Source organism: Serinus canaria, chromosome 1A (genome assembly GCF_022539315.1).
Source record: "Serinus canaria isolate serCan28SL12 chromosome 1A, serCan2020, whole genome shotgun sequence".
NCBI lineage: Eukaryota > Metazoa > Chordata > Aves > Passeriformes > Fringillidae > Serinus > Serinus canaria.
In genome coordinates, this window is record NC_066314.1 from 6,621,916 (window position 1) to 6,637,886 (window position 15,971).

Below are 15,971 nucleotides of genomic sequence, written 5' to 3' on the forward strand. Positions count from 1 at the left end.
TCCTGAGAGATCAGTCCTAACACAAGAGGCTCCTGCTGCAACAGAAATGGTTGACTGGGAGGCTTTCTCAGGTGTTTTATCTCCCACTATTAGGGTTAATTCCTAATGCAGTAAATGGGAGAAATGTTGCTGAAATATATTATTTTCCTATATGGTGTTTGAATCTTTTTGTGAAAATTATTTTTTCAGTCTCCTTCCCATTTGCAGTGCAAGGATTTACCAAACTCTGCATTTTAACACACACTTCTGCAGAACTATCTGATGCCTCTTAAACAAAAAGGGTTGTGAAAATACACCAGGCAGCAGGCACAGGGCCTTCTCTCTGCTGGGCACCAGGAACCTGCCACTCCTCGTGGGGCTGGCTTTATGCGTATGTGCCCTTCGTTTCTCAGCATATAGGATGGGACACAGGCCTTGGTGACCTAAATGTCCACTTAATGCCCTACTAATTTGTGGAAGCAGCACTCATCTTCTGATACCCACAATGGACTCTGGGTGATTTCTTCATCCCCTGACAGCCATGAGCTGAGAAATCTGTATTGCTGAACCATGTTGAACATGGTCCTCCCTGTTCATCTCCTTCTCCAGCAGAATTCATGGTTGAACTTCACCAATGCTAACAGGCTGGGTTCTGCTCCCTTCCATACTGGTGAGGTCAGGACAGTCTTGGGGATGTTGAAGGGGACATGCAGCACATGGGTCACACCCCTGAAGGATATGGTCCCGTGTTATGCAGGTACAAGTCTGCTGGGGTCCAAGACAAGCTTTGCTTTAAAGCCAGCAAAGGGGTAAGAGCAGACACCACTTTGGAGAGAAGAGTCCTACCAGTGACTCATTGGTTGTATTTCCCCCATCTAATACAGAGTGGAGTCAGCTTGGAAAAGGGATGAATGAGAAGGATGAAAAACAAGCAGGAAGGACAGATGGGATGCTGAAGAGCAGAGAGAGCCAAGTCTTGGTGATACCAACTGTGAGGGGAGAGGAGGAGATGCAACAAGGTGGCTGAGCAGCAGCAGCAAGGCAAAAACACCCAGGCAGCTCTTCTCATTCTCGAAGTCTCCTGCTCCAGGAAAAACACATCTAAATATGGCAAACCCTTCACACTACATCCGGCTGCTGGCTCCAGCTCACTGGCATTTGGCTGAGGTCCCTGTGTAAGGTCCCCAGAGCAGGGAGGGAAGTTTCCCCCACGCTTGCTCTGTGCCAGAGCCTGGGCTGACTCACTGCACCAGGATGTCAGTGCTCAACGAGCAGCAGCCCCAGACAGCTCCTATCTCTGGTCTCTGCCTAACACATGGATTTCCTCTGCGGTGTGGTATTGAAACAGAACAACCCCTGTGGCAGCGAGAAATGATGAGGAGGACTCCAGCTTATCAGAAGGCTAATTAATTACTTTATTATACTATATTATTCTATACTATATTACATCTAAACTGCCAAGCACTCAACTCTGCACTCAACTGCCCTCATCTCGTGACTGTCAGCCGACAGTCCCGACACACACACACACTTGGCCCTCATAGGCCAAGGAACCAAAACACCATCACTTTGGGTAAACAATCTCCATATTGCATTCTACTTTTGCACAAACACAGGCACAGCAAATGATAAGAATTGTTTTTCTTTCTCTGCTGTTCAGAGAATGTGAAACCCAGAAATATTCTTGGGGAAAATTGTGCCTTGCTTTTCTCTGTGAAGAGAAATGTGGTGACATGGCGGGAGCTCAGCTGGAGCTGCTGCACACAGGATGAGCTCAGATATCCTGTGGGCTCTCACCTTCACCAGCCCTGCACTCACTCCCTGGCTCCTCGTGGCCACGCGGGTGCTGTGTGTCTGCTCCAGCTGGGACACAGTCCTGCCGGATGCAGCGGCGGCGCTGGGAACTGTCTGGCTGGACTCTGCTGTGGTGTTTGCAAACGTAAACAGGCCCCTGCACAGGAAATCTCCACTGCTGCTGCAGGAGTGGGGCTCGGGCTGGAGGCTCCTTGAAGGTGCCTGCGGAGCTAAAGCAGAGATGCTCCTCTGGACTGTCTCCTCTGCCCACACAGATGGAAGGTAGTCTGGAGTTCAGTCCAACTGTTATAGATGGATAATGAGATGATTGGCTCTTGCAATTAAAATATTAACTATTGTGTGAATATTAATAAAAGCTTTAGTGATGTATAGTTATGTTATTGTAGTTTAGATGTCCTAGACAACTGAAGTTGTCTAGGACAGGTAAAAAAGAAAATGTGCATGTGTCCCTTACCTTGGCAGTTGGGAATGGAAAAGCTTGGTACTTAGGGGGTGTGGCATGGCAACACCTGACCTCCAATCAAGTTACAAGAAAGCAGTCTCCACTGATAAATGGCAAAGAAGGGCTGACTGATAGACTTTGGGAGGGGCCAGGGCTGGCTGAGGCAACCCCCAGGGGTATAAAAGACTGAGCATCCATCTTGAAGATAAACTGGCTGAGTGGTATGCACAAGGGGCAGTTCCTAGCACTGCAGCTTTTTTCTTATGTAGTCCTTTGTTGTGTTTTTGTTAAGGTTTAATAAAACTTTTTAAATTTTCCAAGTAAGCAGTTGACTCTCAAGCAAACATAACCCAGAGAATACAGGGCTCCTCACTAGCCTGGAGACCTGCAGAGCTCTTATGGCACAGACTCCGAAGGAAAAATCCATCTTAGAACCAACCTGGTTTTGTTCTGCTGGCTTTGATTTGGTTCCTGCCTGTGTGAAAGCAGAGATTTCACTCCCAGGCAAATCTCTCCCCAGATGTCCAGGGATGGCCCACAGATCCTGAGCAGAAGATCCCTGAGCTAAATCACAGCAGCCACCGTCCTAGGGAGGCCCCTTCAGATCCAAAATGAGGACAAAAGTTAGAGTCAGCTTGTCAGAAATGGACTTAAGCATCAAAATTACAAATCTGCACTGGACAGCCTGAGATAAGAGCGTGGGAAAAATGGAGGAGCTGAGGCTTTGGTCTTGAAGTGCTGTGATCAAGAGGAAGCCACTTCCCAGTGTAAGACTCCATCTCCCCTCTGCTGTCTCTTGAGACTGTAAGTGATGTGGAGCAGTGACTGCCTTGTACTGCACAGCAGGATCTTCTCCAGACAGTGTGACAGCTGGAAGCAACAACAAACTTTTCCTTGCAGACTTGCTGCAAGCCCAAGGGAGACATGCCACTTTTGGCATACTCCTCATGGCTCTGACAGCCCCCCCAGTGAGGAGGAGTGAGATGGAAGGAGGAAATGACTACAATAATTTTCAGGAAAAAAAGGACTGAGAATAGTAGGGAAGTGGGGGCAAACAGAGATTCTGTCCTGACCTTGTGATTTCGAGTCACTTGAGGTATTTATAGCCTGGAAGTCTGCTGTGGCCACTTAATCATTTGCACTTATTCTCTCCAGTGTGCAGGCTGTACTGCGATAACCCATCATTGTTGTGGTTGTGTGCCGATAATCTTTGCCACAATGGGAGGAAACACAAAGCCTGGGACAGAGCCAGTGACTGTGCCCAGTGGGACAGACATTGAATGCCCCCTCCCATCCAGTGGGACAGGGATGGGCCACCTCCACCAGCCAGGCTAGAGGGAGGGGGGTCTTAGAGCAGAGGGGTCTGAGTGTGGAAGCAATCCAGGGTTTTCAATTCCCTGGTACATGACCTGTGCCAGACACCTTCTCTCAATACTTTCTTGTAGCTGCTGGAAAGCACACAGCAGCAGCAAACTCTGCAGCTCTCCTCAACATTTTGGGGAGAGCCCTGTCCTCAGACCTGGCAGGATGTACCAGGCAGCTCTGAAGAAAGGAACACAGAGGCAGCTGTGCTTGCTGGCCCACAGGCAGCACTTTGACAGAAACAGAGGTTCACACAGCTCCATGAAGGCACCCAGGTAGGCAGATCCACCTCCCCAGGACTGAAGAAATGACTCACCTGGTCAGTGAACTCTGGGTGGGTCTAGTCACTAGTGCAATTCTGATGAGTCTGCAATCCTGTGCTCAGCCAGAAATGTGCAGGGAGTACAAAAAGTTCAGAAATAAAAGCATGGGCAGCTCCCAGTTTGGAGTTTCCATACACTAAACCTTGAGAGATGCTGGGCCTACACCAGCTTTCCTGGGCCTGATTTTTTGCTGGCTCTCACATGGCTACTGCTCTTTCCAGGTGTAAGAGCAGAAGCAGACCCCAGTGGTTTTTTTTCCAGGAACACAAAAAGTGCATGTATTAACATGGAAACAGGATTACTACCAAGTAGCTCTCACAAACTTAGGAATGGTGCCCAGGAGGCTGAGATCTTGGAAGGACCTTAAGAGGTTTCTTGGGGTACTTAGCGTTATTTACTTTCCAGCAGGAGAGCTGGAAAAAATGCCAAACAAACAAAGACTTCCAACAACCTGACACCAGTCTGGGAGCTGCTGAGCTACTGCAACTCCCCAAGCAATGGGAGGCACAGACAGTGGATTGTACACTTTGTCAGGAAGAGCTCAGGAGCAGAAAGGCAACTCTGTTTGCAGGCAAGGCAAGGAATTGCACAGCAAGCAGCTCTGGAAGCACTGCACATTTTAACCCCTCGCTGACCATTTTCCAAGCGGGGTTTTAAGATACATGAAGGATACAGTCATGCAAAGCTAATTTATTACATCAGTGTGGGTTCAGTTTTAAAGCATTTGCATTCTTAGATAGGTTCTTCCTTTGTCCAAGCCTGAGAAGGTTATTCTCTGCTGTTACACAACTCAACACATTTGGTTTTGATAAATTGGTGTGATGCTTAACAGAAGGTATTTAATTGTCAGAAACTGTTAATTATGGTTATACCAGAAACCTTGCCCTCCTGAAGAGCTCACCTAAGCAGCTTCAAGCTCTTTGCTAAATATCACCTGCTGCTTTAAGCCTGCAGTGACATTTTTCACTGTTTTACACACATCTTGCCTGGTTCAGACTGACAGAAAAGTATCAAAGAGTCACAACCTCCTGACCTGCCTTCTCCAGTCCTTCTCTGCTCCTGCTCTAGCTCTCCTCTGCATTACCTTCCCTAGGGTTTCTATCACACATGACATCTTCCTCACACAGCAAAGTGCTCTAAGCCACGAGAAAAAACCTTCAGGATCCTGGCACTAGTTTGGCAGAGTGCTAGGGAACAGTTCTGTTGAACGTGGGACTGCAGAGAAAGCCCAGCAAAAGAGAGGCAAAGCAGATGTGCACTCAGTGAAGAAGACACCCTGTTTCAACAATGCTGAGGAAAATCACCAGTTCTCAGCCTCAGTTTCCCTTGTGAGCTGCACTGGGTGACTGCTTCCCCACTGCTGATTGGACACTCCTTCACAAACCCATCTGCTTCAGGGATGGTAAGGGTAGAAATTTTGAAGAGAGACCAGGTTTCAGCTGGAAACTGAGAGGTTGTAGATTGCATCCTGGAGTCAAGGAGGAAACGAGTGGTGGTAAAGAGAGAGGGGGAGGCTGCTGCCTGTGCTGTTTGTGGAGCAATGTGCTGAGAGATGGTCTGCCACCTGGACAGACAGAAAAGCTAAAGGGAAGTGACTTTCATTTCTGCAGTGCAGCTTCTGGCTGCTCCCCATGATACCATGGCCATGGCCCTTCCCACCATACTCCCTCCAGTTACAGGACAAAGGACCTACCTGATGACAGAAGACTCCCGCTGCTTCCACTGATAATTTTGCCTTTACTCCCCATGTTGGCCAGCTTTGAGGTCTTGAGGGTTCCAGTTTCAGTCAGGTCAATTGCAATCTCACTCAGGCTTCTTGCAGCATGAATCTTGGACTGGAGGGGGACACAGCAGTTAGTAATGATTTAACGCCTTTTGAAAGTTCACAGAAAGAAAAAGACCTTTTGCTGTGGCAGGAAACAGGCCTCCACAGCAAACTTGGATTATTTTACAAGAATAGAAGCAATCTGGCACAGTATTCACTGCTGTACTTTTTACATTCTTAAGTGGGTACAATTCTGGCATTGCTTCCTGTTGTTTGGGTTTTTCTCTGCTTTGCCATGCACATTTTTCTCTCTTAAACAAAGGATGTATGGAGTCACTGTTTTCTCACATACAATAAGAAACCTTCAGAAATACCATCATAATAACCTGCTGAAAAGCTCAAAGGCTAAAGACCATCTCTAGCATCTAAAGGAAACCAGAAGGGGCCTTCACAAATCATCAATAAGCTTTGGAACAAGACACAGTGAGGACATGCCTTAAATGGGCTGTCATGAGAAGCTGGAAGAAAATACTGACAAGAAAACACATTTAGGTTATTGTCCAGACTAACAAGCTGCATGCAATGCCCCTACTGTGAGGGACCTCTTCAAAGCATGAACATTACTCTAGAGGAAACAACAGCCAGCCCAGCTCAGTAACCTGCCACAGTAGGGCATGGCCATTGTTCCCCACCAAATGTCAACAAGACTGCTGAAATTTGTAATTACAAAAAAGTAAATAATGCACAGTATGTAAACCTAGAGAATAGAATAGAATAGAATAGAATAGAATAGAATAGAATAGAATAGAATAGAATAGAATAGAATAGAATAGAATAGAATAGAATAGAATAGAATAGAATAGAATAGAATAGAATAGAATAGAATAGAATAGTTCAGCTGGAATGAACCTCCAACAGACATCTCAGCCCACTGCTCAAATCTTACAAGCTCTGTGCTTCTGAGCTTCAGTAAATCTGTCCTTGCAGGGCCCCTGACCTGCAATTTTAATTTCCCAGAACACAAAAAGCTGTTGGCACATTTTGCCAAGACTCTCCAACTGCAAGAAGAGTTTTATCCAAAAGGGGGTGAAGCCCCAGTTCAAGATCATTTGAGCATTCACCTATGCACCTTCTCAAGGCCAGAAGAGACTCAGCCCTGGCCATACAGCTCAGGAGATGGGCACATCATTACTGTGCTAACAAATGAAATCTGACTGATGTCCACACAAAAGAGTGTGATCTGTTCCCACTGGAAATAACATGAAACAGGACAACAAGGAATGCTTGTCATGATGGGATCTTCAGTGTTACTGCACATACTCAGGAAGAAGAAACTATTGCAACAAGAACTAAGCCTGAACTGATGGCTGAGTGTTCACCACTGAGATTCTTAGTTCTGTTACTGATGTGCTGTGGGGCTTTGGGTAAGACACTTAACCTTAAGTTCTTAGTGATCCCCACCTCTGTTTGCAAATCAATGAAATAAGGGAAGGGAAATGTCTCCCTGCAGCACACTGTACTTTTAAGATTAATTTAAGACTGCAAATGAAGACAGCACTGGGAAAGCCTTACACTGAAAGCACCCTCAGAAGTACTGTCATAATTTAATATTCTTGGGTATTCATAGGCTCCATCACTGCCATTCCAAGGTACCCAAATGCCTCACAAGCTTATTTCCTCAGCAACCTAAATAACAGGGCATGTGTTCTCACTTGTTTGCAAGAGTGAACAGTGCTGTCCTTGTGAGTGCAGAGGCTGAACTACCTGACAAGATGTCAGAGCAGATCAGTCAACCAGTACTGCCCCTCTTCAACTAATGCAACCAGTTAGACACTTCTCATTTCCAGCAGTTCATCCCTAAAATCAGCCCCAGGAGAAGGACGGCACTCTTTAGCTTCTTGGATCAGATGTTTCTGGTCAGAAAGAAGGCCTGTGAAACATCTCATTCAAATGGTTTTGGAAGGTTAGTTACAGGTGAAGAGGAAAATGACTGCTTTTATCTAATGATATTTCCTTCTACTGAAGGCTTGATAAGGAGCCTAAGCATGAAGTGCTGTCTTGCTGCAATGCCAGACCTTTGGAGGTAACAAGCCTTCCAACTGCCTTGTCCTGCTGATAAATCCCCTGCAGGTGTGTAGATATGCTGAAAACCCTATGTATCTGTAGGGTTATGTATACATTGTATAACCCCAGGAAGAGCTATGTTCATCAAACCCAGTGTCTGCCTGACCCAACACACTGAGTCCTGGCAGTGGATGCCTCAGAAAGGCACAAACCCCAAGTCTGCATGGACAGATCCATCCCTCCTGCTCCATAAAGCAGTGGTTTTCCTGTTTTATTTGGACAGCTACAGCAAGCAGCCCTGTAGTTTATTTCCACTCATTTTCAGAATGCAAATTAGGGCACGCTCTGGCCCTGCCTGTCTGACTGGGCACCAACCAGAATGCTGACTGAAGGCAATGTGACTGCTGGGTGCTGCTGTGGTCCTGGCCAAGGAGCAGTGGCTGGAAGCGTACCCTATACAGGGCAAATGAAAAAGTGATATAAGACCAAAGCCTGGCATCCCTGGAGCCAGGAGAGGAAAAACAAACCAGCAGACAGGATTAGCAGGGCAGAGTGAGCTCCCTCTGCAGAGGGTACAATTCAAACCTGCTGAAACTATATAGGAGAAGGTTTTAGATCCAATTGCAGTTGTGCTAATGGTGCCCTGCACTGAACAGTGCAGATGAAACATCTCCTGAAAGGAATGGGGTTAATTTTCCTTGCTGCTCAATCCCTGCTGCCTACAGCAATGCCAATCAGCATTGGGTGGTCTTGTGCATTGGACAGGCTCTCAGCAGCAGCAGGAATCAGAGCAACAGCTCATTTCACACAGGCCACTGAGCAGCAGCCAGCTCTGGCCCGTGCAGGCTGTGTGCTGCAGCACAGCACTGCAAAGCTGGGTTACACCCCATTAGTGCTCCCCCAAGCCCACAGTCCCTCTAGGCTCAGAAATTTGAAAGCACTTAGCACAGACCTGCCAAGTCTCATTTATACGGAGGAAGCCTGGCTCATTCATGAGTCATTTCAAAGCATGGGGCCAAACTGATCCCCAGTGCTTTTCTGACAGGGTCAGAGGGTGAAGAAAAATGCGTAAGTGAAATGAGGAAGAATATGGACACTAGGGATGAATCCATCCCTCCTGCTGCAGTGATGGGGCTTTGCTGGAGGTGATTTTTTGAAACCCTTGACCTATTTTCTACCAGTTCATTCAGCCAAAAAGCCTTGTACTTGGAGGAATGTGGTGTTGAAAATTCCCACAAAATGGGACTTCTCAAGGTTTCTAGGCCAAGTGTTTGATTGACTCAGTGTAGTCAACAGAGCAAAGACATGCCTTCAAGTCCTGCTGCATCTGTCTCCTGAAAAAAAGGGAAGCTGACAGGAGTTCTGCATGCTGACAAGCTCACTTGGGAAGCTGGGGATCTTTTCAGTCTCCTTGCTACGCTTGGATTGCAGGGAGAGAGAGACAGATCAGCAGGGAGCAGACGCTGGGTTCCCAGGGAGCTGGCAGGAGTTCAGCATGGAGCGGGGCTGCAGCAACGGCTGGGACCTCACTTGCAAAAGGGTCACAATCCAGGCAAAGAGGATTTTATTTCTTTTTAAAATCAAGTGAAGGGTTTTCTTTCCAGTGGAGCTGTTGGTCCAGATCCAACTGGTGCCCAGTTATGTGAGGAGCAGAGTTCAGGCTTTCTTTATCACTATGTCACATCTCCCACCATCTAATCTACATCACTGGAGCAAAGGCTCAGCTGTATAGTGAGCTCCAGCAGGCTTTTTCCTCTAAGTTTGTTTTTATTTTTCTTTTTTTTGTCAAAATGATATGAAATGCCAAGTTTGGACATGAAAGGAAGGAATATCTAAGTTTTGCTTTGAAGTTGAGGTTTCAATTGAAGTCGGGCCTGAGATTTAAGGGGCTGCAAACCCATGCGACCTGAAACTCAATAAATGTTTGTCTAGGCCCCTGAGAGCTGAACCAAAGACATTTCACATCACCCCACTCTGGGGTATGATTTACTAGTTTCCCAAAGTGAAGCTCATATGAGCACTGTGTCCTTGAAGAGACCAGCAGGATGAACTGAACAGATCAATTAAAATTGATGGATCTATCCATATTGACAGTGTCATGTCAAAGATGAGGACAACAGAAGAAAATATCGGTTCCCTTAAGAGAAAGGGACAAAAATACTTGTATGCCTTAACTTCAAAGCCTCAGCATGACCACTGGGATTATTGTGACAAAGCACGCTGACATGGTCACAGACGTGACAGGTTGACAAACGAGGGCTGGTGGGTGGTGCTGCCCGTAGGAGTGTGAGAGAGGGGAGATAAAATTGAAACACAATCTGCCAACAACAAAAGGAGTCACTGAAGGGAAGTCCTGGGTGTTTCAGAGACCCAGTTTTTTTACCAAAGAAATGGGAGGAGGAGGGAATCTCCTTTTGTTTGTTGGTTGCTTGTGACCTAAATACCTTGCAGCTAGCTCAGCAAATCCATCTGGCTAAAAGTAAAGAAAAATAAACTTCTATGTGCTTGAAATTTATCCCTGAGTTGACAGAGAGCATTATGCACTGCCCTGATGGTCCTGAGCAGAGAAGGGGGACAGGAAAGCTTCCCTTGGTATCAGTGAGTGTGCAATTTTGTCCATATTACAGCTGGCACTTAGGCAGGGCTTCATCCCTAAATTCAATACAGCTTACAACAACTATGGTGAAACCTGGATTTTTGCATTAGATGAGACATGGCCAAAGTGACTGCAACCATGCCCAAGGCATCCAAAAGCCCTACCCCCTCTAAAATAAAGTCACAGAGCTTATGATGGGGAAAGCAATGTCAGAAGGCCTTACAAGGGGGACTAACAGCACCATCATGGCCCTCCACATAATTCCAGAAAGCAAACTCGACTCGTTTAACTGGCAGAAAAAATAATGTACTAAAGAAAAGCAGGAAAAAATAATTATTTTTCTGCCAGTTTAGTGGGCTGAACTTGCTCATAAAGGAACCTGATAGGGCCAGGGCCTGAGCAAGGAAGGACACACCCCCAGCCTGAAAATGCATGCTGTGCTTTCAACAATAGTGAGATGTTAAGATTGTTTCAGGCATTTGGAGGATCATTCTGCACATTCTGCCATTTCACCAGAGATGAGGACCAATGCAGGTACCCACTCAGGACAGGCTCTGTCTTCTCTGTGAAGCTTTATACCAGTGTGCTCATATGGAGAGGGAAGTCTGGCTGAGAAGTATTTTCTCTGTATCAAAGTAATCTCAAAGTGATCAAAGCAATCTCCTGCTGTGCTGGGTATGCCTAAAATTACTGATGAAAAGAATTAAGAGGAAGAACACATACTCCTCTGGTTTCAAGGTGGTTTCTTTTGTGTATTCCATGGCCCTTTGTGCAGCACCAGTTTGTGATAGCTCCTTGTACAGCCAGGCTGTCAAGCCTCCTGCCCCCCTGCTAAAATAATATCCCTACCCCTCCTTTCTAGGAAAATACAATAGTAAAAATCAAGGCACAGCAAGAAGAATCCAGAGACAGTTGTAGGTTGTGAAGCTACTTTGAACTCAGTTATTGGAAGCTGCCCTAACTTTAAGACAGACGTGGAAGACGTGGAAACCATCCAGATGGGGATGTTGACCCCATATGCTTGCTAACTTTGGCTCCTTCAATTTGGCCACAGTTCAATACAACCTTTTCCTCAATCCTTACTCCCATAGGCATGAATTTGAATACAAATTTTCTCAATCTGGCCAGGACAAGAAAATATCTTCAGTCAATTCGCCTTTTTTTTTGGATCTTGAGCAGAAAGGGAGGGCAGGAAAGAAGCCACCATCTGGACTTGATGTGGCTGGGACTCTGGGGAGTGAGAAGGACTCACCACCCACAACTGGCACTTGCCATGCTTACCTTGCTTTGCTTCCTGTCAAGGTAGAACTGATGTTGACTAATGGCCATAGCCCAGATGGACTTTATTAATGCTGGACAGGCGTACCACGTATGCACAGCAATGCCACTATGCCCAAAAGTCCTCCTGGTCACAGATGCCCTGGAGAGGAGAAAAGAATGAACTGGGGTTACACAAAGCTTTCATCAGACTGCTTTCTGTGGCAGAACCTGTCACTGATCTCACAGTAAAAGCTGCTGTCTTTGCTGTGTACACCCTTGTGTTAATGGGCAAAAATACTTAGAAACCAGCAATAAATATCAAATCAAGCCAGGAGAGCATTTACTTCAAATATCTCCTCAAGATGGCAATCTCCAGAGGACTAACAGTACAAATAATCCAGTTTGCCCAGCTCAGACTGTATCCCTGGGTTTGGTTGATGCTGACTTCTGCATATCCCAGGGGAGCCACCAAGGCCAAAGCCTGCATGAATCCTGTGTGTCTCATCACGTGCAGAGACATCTGAGCCCAAGTTCTCACACCCTCCACTGCCCTCCCAGATATTAGGATCCAGGTAACAACTAAAGATCCACAGGATCAAAGGCTGCTTTAGGGAGTGTGAGAAAGGCTCTTCATGAACCTTGATTTCCCTACTTGTAAACAGATGTAGCAGGATTTGCCACATGGCATGGGGGCAGGGAGTTGTGAGGCTCAGAGGGGGCTGCCTAGAGCCCTGGAGAGAAGAATGGGACTCAGTGATTAGCTGAGTGAATTTAAAAACAGGAAAAATAAGAGCTAAATATTTCCTCTCTGGGACTCCCAGTTGTTCTCAAACATTAGCAAAAAAACACAGGTTAGGTTTCCCCATGCTTTCACAGCTGTACAAACCTGCTTGATTATTCCTCCCCATTCCTCAAAAGCAACCCCACCAGCAGAGCCCCTGACACCAGCACAGTGCACATTCAGGCTCTCAGCCTGAATCTGTGGAACTCCTCCCACTGCAGGGATGGAGCTCTGGCTGGAATAAACCACACCACTGACCTACAGAGCCCCAAATAAATGAGGGCCTCCTCTCAGTCTGTTAAATGAGTCTTGTGGTAGAGAAGGATTATGAAATGATGTGACATGGGTACAGAGGCTCACTTGCTCAGAAATGTGACACTTTTAGGGACATGGATGGTGAAGAGGGATCAGTGCAAAAAGAGACAGCCTGGGGTATGCTACAGAGGGGTGTCAGAATCCACAGTCAGCAGGGACTCTGAGCCATGGAGGTGTGGAGGTGACACTGCAGGACAGCCCAGGAGCTCTGCTGTGCCATGCAAGGGGGAGTCAACTCTTTCACCAGCACTCACAAGTTCTCAAGCCTGCTAAGGCTCCTTCCTGCACCTGTATCTGAACTGCCCACCTCTCTTCTGGTGCCTGTGGGCCACTGCCTTGTCCAAAGCTGGAGGTGAACATAAAGGGGTGAACAATTGAAGAAAGTTGTGACAGAGCCAAGAATGAAAGTAAACCAGAACTCTGCAGCAAAATGAGAATTACTGGCAATGTTCTGTCTGGGAGAGGGCTGACAGCCATTGCATCAGGGCTTTTTCAGCGCTTCAAAATGTGTTAAAGTCAAATTATGGAGCTACAAATCAGAGTGAAATTTCTGAGAAAGCAGCCGTGGCCAATGCAAACAAGGTCTGAGACAACTGGGATCTCATGTTTCAGTGTTACCCTGTGCTGAGTCCTTTCCTTGAGAATGGTGCTAGAGACCTTGTCCTATCACCAGTATTGTTCTTGTGAGAAAAGTCTCCATGGTGCTGGGCTGCCTCACTTCTGTCACTGGACAGGAAATGAAGGCTGTGATCGGAGGTGTTCTTGAAGTTGAGGCAGGAGAGTGAATCCAGTTCTGGATGCTTTATATTGGTCTAAGGACACAAACCACTGCAGCACACTGGCACATAGAGCTCTAAGGAAATTAAAGCACTCAAACATGGGCTGAAGCTTTAATTATGGTGTCTTCTTGTTCAGTTCAAACTCCTGAATTCTTACAAACATATTCTGCATATCATTCATCTTTTCACTGTAAAAGCAGTGATTTCTGATTTTTTTCCTTTTTGTAATCTGTACATATTTCCCACTAAAACAGCAGACTCCATTAGAATGTCTGCAGACTGTTGGTCAGAGCTGTGGACTTGCTTTTCACAGCTGTTTGAAGACCTGAGAGGTATGGACCACGGGTGTTTTTTCCAATTCTTCCCTCCATGCATGCTACATGTGCTATGGAATTAATCCTGGTGATAGCCCCTAAAATGTATCATTTTCCTCCTTTATGGGATAAGTAACTGCAGTGAAAGGAGGTTAAATGGCTTGTTGGGGACAGGAAGCCATGGGCAGAGGCAGAGCTTTAAAACATACATTGTGCTGCCCAGCCCTGGCCACAACCACAGAGTTGTGCTCGCTCTCCTGACTGTTGCTTCGCTGACTCAGGCTCTGGTTTGGCTAGGAGGAGAGGAATGTGGAGAGAGCACTGCGTTGGCTACTCCTCCGCCTCCACATGCTGAACAACTCCTTGCAGGAGTCCATCCCACATGGCTGGGAGACTACAACCCAAGCTGTCTTCCCACCATGCCACTGCAACGTGCTGTGCTGCATTACAGCCTGAGTACCAGTTCCACCTGGATGGTGCTACTCTGGATACAAAAACCAATCAAAATTATACAAAATCCAACCAAACCAATTCCTTTGTAGCAAGAAAATACCAGGCTGACAACCCAGGACAGGGCTTTGTCCTCCTGGTGTTGAGTCAGAGAAAAAGAGCAATGGAATAAAGAACGGAAGCTCTTCGGTGTCACTAATTCCTATAATCTAAATACAAATGAGAGAGAAGAGGTTGCTCTGCGTGGTCACGTTTCATGCATGACACTGAGTTGCAAATGTCACCATGATTTTAAGGTCCCAGAGCTATTTCCTTTCTTTTTCTTGCAACTGCTCCTTCAGGAAACAGGCAGAACTTAAGGCATTTAGGGGCTCCTGGCTGCTGGTTGCTCCCAGCACACATTTCTGACGCCTCTCCGGCTGCCGGAGCCTTGGTGGGGGAAGGAGTGCACTACCCCCAGCTCCTGCTGCTGGAATATCTCCCAGTGTATTCTTGACTTTGGGAATTCACTCTGCTAGATTTCATGTGACTGTTAACATGCTTAATATTAAGCAGATGCTTAGAGGTTCTGCTGACCTGGAGCTGCACAATGACATGAGCTGCTTTACTGTTTGTTTTAACAAATGCCCCTATGAAGGCAGGCACCGTTGTACTGGTGAGGCTGTGCTCATATCTGGGTAAATAAGGATAGAAACTGCATGCAAAATTCCCCTAATAAAAGTACATATATTAATACACAGATAGGCATGGGGAACAGGTGAAACTGGATCACAGCTGACTGATCACTGCAACACACTACTACCATCAACACATCCAATCAATCTGGGGAGAGAGATGATTTCCATTAGTAGTATCATACTTATGGTGCAAAAGAGACATTGCTTTTAGTCAGAACAAGTTTCAGAGCCATACACTCACTGTCTGCAGTAACTATCCACTAACTCAAACACACCAGGGGTGCTGAATGCACTGATGGGATACAGCACAGTCCCTTGAACTCTCACATTAGGATTCCGAAGTAAGAAAAAAAAGGCTCCTGTGCCAAAAAGACTGATGGGCTTTCATCCAGGCTGCCGGTGGTAAACCTCTGGTTCTGTGCCATTGCTTTCAGTTGCACTACTGAATATTTATTTACAAAGAAACGTGAGTACAAAATCTGGCACTCATCTCCGGGCTCCGAGTGAAACACGGGGACAAGGCAAACCCCCCTTTCACACACGAGGGCTGCCAGCACCGCAGCTGAGGCACCGGAGCCACAAAGTCCCAGGGGTCACAAGGTGTCAGAACAGAGCGAAGGGGGAAAAAAACCCGCTAGGAGCCGAGGGAAAACACATCCTCAAAAACGCACACTAGAGCCCGAAATGTCCCTCTGAAAGGATGCGGCAGCCCCCGGCTTGGTGCCCGCTGCCTCTCTCTTGCATGTTCCCCAGCCACCAAGCGCAGCGAGCCCCGCACAGCAGCGGGAGCAGCACCCGGCTCACCCGGCTCGGCACTGCACAGCCCGGCGCGTCTCGTGGCTCACCTGCGCGGATCGTGCACCTCCACCGAGAACTTCTTCTCGCGGAAATAGAGGTTCTCCAGCTGCCTCCATTGGAAGATCTGCAAGGAGAAGAAGGGGATGAGGCGCCTCCGCGCGCTCCCTGGCCCAGCCCTGCCCGCCGCTTGCTCCCGGCGCTGCGGCGGGAATGCCCCGCTGTGCTCCGCCCCAGCCCGGCGTCCCGCCCGC

General features: G+C 47.1%; 1 protein-coding gene across 7 annotated transcripts in view; it reads right to left on the reverse strand.

Annotated features, from left to right (window-relative positions):
* The window catches only part of FRMD4A (FERM domain containing 4A), a 274,615-nt gene that overhangs the window by 24,310 nt on the left and 234,334 nt on the right, over nucleotides 1–15,971 (reverse strand). For all 7 annotated transcript variants that reach the window (XM_050985247.1, XM_050985239.1, XM_050985234.1 and 4 more), the window contains exons 12-14: nucleotides 15,768–15,844; nucleotides 11,628–11,766; nucleotides 5,615–5,756 (exon numbers count right to left, since the gene is read on the reverse strand). In XM_050985247.1, coding sequence (XP_050841204.1) covers nucleotides 5,615–5,756; nucleotides 11,628–11,766; nucleotides 15,768–15,844 — 358 coding nt within the window. The remainder of the gene's footprint in view (nucleotides 1–5,614; nucleotides 5,757–11,627; nucleotides 11,767–15,767; nucleotides 15,845–15,971) is intronic.